Source organism: Hylobates moloch, unplaced genomic scaffold, assembly GCF_009828535.3.
Source record: "Hylobates moloch isolate HMO894 unplaced genomic scaffold, HMol_V3 SCAFFOLD_18, whole genome shotgun sequence".
NCBI lineage: Eukaryota > Metazoa > Chordata > Mammalia > Primates > Hylobatidae > Hylobates > Hylobates moloch.
Window position 1 is genome coordinate 46,546,515 of NW_026652293.1, and position 7,761 is coordinate 46,554,275.

A 7,761-nucleotide genomic window follows, 5' to 3' on the forward strand; every position below is an offset into this window, starting at 1 on the left:
CCGGGTAGGAAAATGTCAGCCAGCGCTCCCCGCCCGCTTTCCTCCCCCACCTCCAGCAGTTCGCGCCCGGCACCTCCCCCACTGGCTCTCGCGCCGGGCAAAGGCGCACGCTGATTGGCCGGAGCGCCGTCGCCGTGCAGGACGCGCGACTCTAGGGGCGGGACCAGGCAAGGGGTGATTGCTGCGCGGCGTCAGAGGACACCTTCATCTGTTCAGGCGGCAGCGCGGATTAGCGGTGGGCCGAGGGGTTGGAGGTGGGGTCCCAGGAGGACCTCGGGCTGTGGGCCGGGGGAGCGGAGTCTGGGAGTTGGGCGGGGGAGCGAGGTGGCGCCGAGGAGCGAGGTGGCGCCGGGGAGCCAGGGATATGGCGCGGCTAGACGATGAGGAGGGGGCGGCGGTGGCGCCCGGACACCCGCTCGCGAAAGGATACCTCCCGTTGCCGAGGGGCGCGCCCGTTGGGAAGGAGAGCGTGGAGCCGCAGAACGGGCCCAAAGCGGGCACCTTCCTGGTGAATGGGGCCCCCCGGGACAGCCTCGCTGCCGCCTCGGGAGTTCTGGGCGGGCCTCAGACTCCACTGGCCCCAGAAGAGGAGACCCAGGCCCGGCTGCTGCCTGCGGGCGCGGGAGCCGAGACCCCGGGGGCCGAGAGCACCCCGCTGCCCCGGACGGCGCTCTCCCCGCGGCGCTTCGTGGTGCTTCTGATCTTTAGCCTGTACTCGCTGGTAAACGCCTTTCAGTGGATCCAGTACAGCATCATTAGCAACGTCTTCGAAGGCTTCTACGGTGTCACCTTGCTGCACATCGACTGGCTGTCCATGGTGTACATGCTGGCCTACGTGCCCCTCATCTTCCCGGCCACCTGGCTGCTGGACACCAGAGGCCTGCGGCTCACCGCCCTGCTGGGCTCCGGCCTCAACTGCCTGGGTGCCTGGATCAAGTGCGGCAGTGTGCAGCAGCATCTCTTCTGGGTCACCATGTTGGGCCAGTGCCTGTGCTCGGTGGCCCAGGTGTTCATCCTGGGCTTGCCCTCCCGCATCGCCTCAGTATGGTTTGGGCCCAAAGAGGTGTCCACAGCTTGTGCCACCGCGGTGCTGGGCAATCAGGTAAGGACTGGAGTGGTAGGTGAAAGTCAGATCCTTAAAAGACCAGAAAAAGTCATAGGCCGTGAGAACTATGACCTCTATGGATGAACTGCCCCAGGAGGTATTTGTCTATAAAAGAGGAGATGAAGCCGTTGAATAGGAGGCCGTCTTGGATTGAAGAGGGCTATAAATTTCTTTGTAAGGACAGAATTTTCCAAACGACCTTGTCATCTTGCTTTGAAAATTACCTATAAAATAATTAACTGGGCCGGGCGCGGTGGCACACACCTGTAATCCCAGCACTTTGGGAGGCCGAGGTGGGTGGATCACTTAAAAGTCATGAGTTCGAGACCAGCCTGGGCAACATAGGGAAACCCCGTCTCTATTAAAAATACAAAAATTAGCCGGGCTGCTCGCGGGCGCCTGTAGTCCCAGCAACTCAGGAGGCTGAGGCAGGAGAATCTCTTGAACCTGGGAGGTGGAGGTTGCAGTGAGCGGAGATTGCATCTTTGCACTCCAGCTTAGGTGACAGAGTGAGACTCTGTCTCAAATAATAATAATAATAAACTGTAACCATAATAATAATAATTAACTCTACTGGCTTGTGTATGCCTAACATAGAAAATTTGTCAGTGCAGTAATGAACAAGACTTGGGGTATTATTTTTGTCACCAGTGTATTCTTTGTGAAAGGAAGGTACTGGGTTCTGGGAAGATTGTTTCCATTTTGAGAGGTCATTGTGAACAGCTCCCTTTTAATTTCATATATTAGCAGTCAGCACAGTGCCTGGCACATAAGGGACACATAAATGACTGCTAACTAAAAGTTCTGGGCTGCGCATGGTGGCTCACGCCTGTAATCTCAGCACTTTAGGAGGCTGAGGCAGGCGGATCACTTGAGGCCAAGAGTCAGACCAGCCTGGCCAACATGGCAAAACCAAATACACAAAAATTTGTGGGGCATGGTAGTGCATGCCTGTAATTCCAGCTACTCAGGTGGCCGAGGCACGAGAATCTACATGCTTATTGCTTTATAGTCATTTTCCTTACCTAAAAGTACAGAAGATGGAGTAGGTTGAACTGTAGTTGTTTGTGTGTCCAAAATAATTTATGACTGATACTTGAGTTGGTTGCATCTGCAGGTTTGGACAGAAGCTATTTTAGAGTTTTTTTTTTTTTTTTTTTTTTTGTAGAAATGGGGTTTCTCCATGTTGCTCATGCTTGTCTCGAACTGCTGAGCTCAAGCTCTGCCCACCTCTGCCTCCCGAAGTGCTGGGATTACAGGTGTGAGCCACCCCGCCTGGCCATGATTACATTCTCTTTGTCACACATCTCTCAGTTTAAATTCATTTTTTAATATTCAGTAGCATTTCTTTTTTTTTTTTTTTTTGTCTTGAGACGGAGTCTCACTCTGTCGCCCAGGCTGGAGTGCGTGGCGCAATCTCGGGTCACTGCAAGCTCCGCCTCCCGGGTTCACGCCATTCTCCTGCCTCAGCCTCTCCGAGTAGCTGGGACTACAGGCGCCCGCCACCACGCCCGGCTAATTTTTTTGTGTTTTTTAGTAGAGACGAGGTTTCACCGCGGTCTCGATCTCCTGACCTCGTGATCCGCCCGCCTCGGCCTCCCAAAGTGCTGGGATTACAAGCGTGAGCCACCGCGCCCGGCCTTCAGTAGCATTTCTTGATCCCATTTAGAATTGCCGGGTAACTCTCTTTACATTATTTTACTTTAATTCTCCTTGTAGCACTCATCCCTGTCTCATATGTTATTGTTTATATGTTACTTACCTATTACTCTTCTCTCATCCCCACCATTAGATTGTAAGTTTCATGAAAATAGGCATGTGGTCTGAATGTACACAACTGTATCACCAGCATTTATTACTCTCCATAAAACCATGTTGAATAAATAAAGGAGCTTCAGACTCATACAGATACTGGCCAGCTGGATAGTCTACTTGGATATTTCATGGGAGCACATCACTCAAAATTGCTTTCTCCGTGCTCATTTCCGTTTATCTCTAATGCCACTGTCTTGGTTTGGGCCACCCACAGCTCTCACCTAGAGCTTGCTAACTGTCCTCCCTATCTGTAGCCCTTGCTGTCTTCCTTCTGTTCTCACATTCATCCAGTGTGGTCTTTCACAATGTGCGAATCTGTTCAGGGCACATCCTTACCCCCTGCAGTGGCTTCCATTGTCCTTAGGATAAAATTCAAACACTCTTATGTGACATATGGGACCCTCCAGATCTGCCTCCTGCCAGCCCTTCCACTTTATCTGTCTCCACAACCCGTCCCCACAGACATATGCTTTCTCTGCTCTGTGCAGAACTGTGCCTACTTACAGTTCCTTACAAGGTCATGCCCTTTCCCTCCTGGCCTTGTATGTAATGTCCTATTGGCTTGGAATATTTCTTCACTTGACTAACTCCAATTTCTTATTCAGATCTTTGCTCCTTCAGGAACTTTTTCTGAACCCCATTTCTTTTCATTCTTTTTGATAGCTGAATAATATTTCTACATAAGGTGCTCCCCCAAAGTACTCTCTTAGCTACCATGATCATATGTCCCAGTTTGCTTGGGATAGTCCCAGTGGTACACCTGTTGTCTGGTATAATTACTAATGAAGTCCCTTTCATTCTGAAGAGTATTCTAGATGGATAGTAAATTACATGGTCTCCCCAGTCTTGGCACTCTTTAAGTCTCAATCACAGTACTGTATTACCACACTCTCTTGTAATTACCAGTTATATTCTTTCTATCTAGCTTTTTGTTTTATTTTTATTTATTTATTTATTTATTTAATTTATTTTTTTTGAGACAGAGTCTCTCTCTGTCTCCCAGGCTGGAGTGCAGTGGTGCGATCTTGGCTCGCTGCAAGCTCCGCCTCCCGAGTTAACGCCATTCTCCTGCCTCAGCCTCCGGAGTAGCTGGGACTACAGGCGCCTGCCACCATGCCCAGCTAATTTTTTGTATTTTTTAGTAGAGACGGGGTTTCACCATGTTAGCCAGGATGGTCTCGATCTCCTGACCTCGTGATCCACTCGCCATGGCCTCCCAAAGTGCTGGGATTACAGGCGTGAGCCACCGCGCCCAGCCTTTATCTAGCTTTTTGTAAGGGAGCAAATGAAGTATTTGATAAGTGTGACTATCTCTGCCTCAGACTCCTTTCTTGGGCCCTTCCTCCTCACGCCCTTCCTCCTAAAAATCTTCCTTCTAAAAACCTTCCTCCATTGAACCTCCTAATAGTTTGATTGTATTTCTTGTGATTATGATATTTAGCCATATTTTTTGTTGAGGTAAAATTCACATAACATAAAACTAACCATTTTAATGTGTACAATTCAGTGGCATTTAGTACATTTACAGTGTTGTGCAACTGTTACTTCTGTCTAGTTTCAAAACATTTTTATCCACCCCCAAAGAAGACCCAATACCTACTAAACCGTCACTTCCCTACCATTGCCACCTCCCCTAGCCTGTGGCAAGTACTAATTTCCCTTTTCTTTCTGTGGATTGACCTGTTCTGGATATTTCATATAAGTGGAATCATACAGTAGGTGACCTTTTGTGTCTGGCTTCTTTCACTTAGCTTATTTGCAAAGTTCATCCATGTTGTAGCACTGTATCAGTACTTCATTCCTTTTTAATAGCTGAATAATATTTCATTGTATGAATATACCACATTTTGTTTATCCATTTATCTGTTGATAAACGTTTGGATTATTTTCACCTTTTGGTTATTGTGGTAATGTGAATAGGGCTGCTATGAACATTCATATGTAATTATTTGTTTGAATTTCTGTTCTCAGTTTTGGGGACATATACCTAGGAGTAGAATTGCTAGGTCATATGGTAATTCTATGTTAAACTTATTAAGGAACTGCCAAACTTGTCTGCAGTGGCTGCACCATTTTATAGTCCCACCAGCAGTATTGAAGGGTTCCAATTTTTCCACATTCTTGCCAACACTTTTCTATTGCTATTATTATTATTATAGTAGCCATGCTACCTGGTGTGGAGTGGTATCTTATGGTTTTGATTTGGGCATGTTTTCAAATGCTTATTGACCATTTGTATATCTTCTTTGGAGAAATGTCTATTCAAGTCTTTCACCCATTTTAAAATTGGGATATTGCTTTTTTGTTGTTGAGCTGTAATGGTCTTTATGTATTCTAGAAGCTATACCCTAATCAGATATATAATTTACAAATATTTTCTCATTCTGTAGGTCATCTTTTGTCAGCCTTATTTTACATATTCTTATTCCCCTTTTGTAAGCATCTGCAGGACAAGGACTGTATATTACACAGCTTTATAATAGCAGCATCACTCAGATGGTAGGAACTCAGTAAATGTTTTTTGAATAGGAAAGATATTGGTGAGCAATTTCCCTTTAACAATACAATAGTAAAAAAGACATTAGAACATAGTAGTTTAGGCTGGGCGCAGTGGCTCACGCCTGTAATCCCGGCACTTTGGGAGGCTGAGGCGGGCGGATCATGAGGTCAGGAGTTCGACACCAGCCTGACCAACATGGTGAAACCCCGTCTGTACTAAAATACAAAAATTAGCTGAGCGTGGTGGCACGCACCTGTAATCCCAGCTACTCAGGAGGCTGAGTCAGGAGAATTGCTTGAACCTGGGAGGGAGAGGTTGCAGTGAGCAGAGATTGCGTCACTGCACTCCAGCCTGGGCGACAGAGTGAGACTGTCTCAAAAAAAAAAAAAAAAGAACATAATAGTTTAATTTTCAAAGCACCTTTATAAACACTAGCTGTCCTCTTTATGTTCTGTTAATTGCCAGCATTTACTTTTTTCTCTAAGGATAACAGCTGTTAACAGGACTATGTGTTTTTCAGCTTGGAACTGCAGTTGGCTTTTTGCTACCACCAGTTTTAGTACCCAACACACAGAATGACACAACTCTCCTGGCTTGTAATATCAGCACCATGTTTTATGGAACATCAGCTGTTGCCACACTTTTATTTATTTTAACAGCAATTGGTAAGTGAATTACTTTCCCTAAAGCTTAAATGAATGCATGATAGAAATTTGAGGATAACTAACTCTGGAAATTTTTGTTGGTAGTATCTCAAGTGTCATGTGCTTGTTTCATTCTTCCATGCCCTGTCTTGCTCAGGTAATGAATGCTACAACCCTAGGGATGTTATGGCCCACTACATTTGTTTTCACATTGTAAAGGGTTTGAAGACTAATTCATTTATCCCTCTACTAACTTTTCTTCTTGGTAACTATTGGTTTCAAATATTACCTACCTCCTCTTCTCATATTCGCCTACATGGTCTGCAGCTTATGCCTCTTATGCCTACCTAGCCAGGAACAAGTTCTTGCCATGCTTTGAACTGATGCACGCAGGCTATGGTCTTTCTGGTAATGCTAAATTCTCCCAAGGATTTCCAATTTAACAATTAACTGGATCTGAAAATGTTGACTAGTGAATGGTCCTGGGCAGCAGCAAGCTGTTCAGCAGAATTTCAAACTGTGGCAACTATCTACTTGTTAGGCCACTCCAGCAAAGCACGGCTGCCACCACTCGTCACTGAGTCCTCTCGTCTGAGCCTGTCTCTTGAAGCAGTCAGTCAAAATCAGCTGCAAGCAGCCATCATCAGTTTGGAAGAAGCTTTGGGAAGGTCTGCTTTTTAAAGTTTATTTTTAATGGGAAACTTCTGATTTCAGGGAAAAGGATAGGTAAGGTTTATTTAAGTAATATAGCTGCTAGCATAACTATAATATTGCCCTTTAGGCACTTATCTGAAATTGATTTGAAGAGGAAAAGAACTAATAAAGTTGAAATGCCATCTTTTAATCATTCAAATTTATAATTTCATTATAGCTGGAGTTTTAAATTTATATACTAGTTTTTACAATGGCTATAATAGTAATGGAAAATCCATATTTTGTGATCTCCAGATATAAAATCCTTAGTTTTCAAAGAAATGTATGCTGAAGATTCTAGAGTGTTTGAATAGAGACTGCCTTGGTAGATGAACTGCAGGATCCAGGTACAGGAAGCTCAGACCACGTACTTAATTTCCCTTAATATAATGAGCAGAATGTTCTCTTGGTAACATATAAGTATTCAAGCATGTCTAATCCACTTGTTGGTTTTTGTTTTCAGTTAGTTAGGGAGTGACATATTTGTAATGTGCAGACTACTAAAAAGGACACATTATTACTATCCTATTTTAGCAGTTTAGCAAAGTTTTAAAAGAACTTTGTATTCTTAAAAAAAAAACACCAAAATTCCTTTTTTTTTTTAATTTAAGTTTTAGGGTACATGTGCACAATGTGCAGGTTTGTTACATATGTATACATGTGCCATGTTGGTGTGCTGCACCCATTAACTTGTCATTTACGTTAGGTGTATCTCCTAATGCTATCCCTCCCCCCTCCCCCCACCCCACAACAGGCCCTGGTGTGTGATGTTCGCCTTCCTGTGTCCATGTGTTTTCATTGTTCAATTCCCACCTATGAGTGAGAACATGTGGTAAAAACACTAAAATTCTTAAGTCTACTTTTCTGGTAGCCACGTTTGATTTGCTAGATGAAATAGGAAATATATTTTGCATAAACGGACCTTCCATTTGCAATAGGGATTTTTTTTTCTTTTTTTTTGAGACAGAGTCTCGCTCTGTCACCCAGGCTGGAGTGCAGTGGCA

At 44.9% G+C, this 7,761-nt stretch overlaps 1 protein-coding gene across 2 annotated transcripts in view; it reads left to right on the forward strand.

Annotated features, from left to right (window-relative positions):
- Positions 1 to 216: 216 nt before the first annotated feature.
- FLVCR1 (FLVCR choline and heme transporter 1) overlaps positions 217 to 7,761 on the forward strand; it is a 40,484-nt gene continuing 32,939 nt past the window's right edge. For both annotated transcript variants that reach the window (XR_004245045.2, XM_032136863.2), the window contains exons 1-2: positions 217 to 1,102; positions 5,941 to 6,085. Coding sequence is in view for 1 of the 2 variants with exons in the window: in XM_032136863.2 (XP_031992754.1) it covers positions 365 to 1,102; positions 5,941 to 6,085 (883 nt within the window). In the remaining variant the exon portion in view is untranslated. The remainder of the gene's footprint in view (positions 1,103 to 5,940; positions 6,086 to 7,761) is intronic.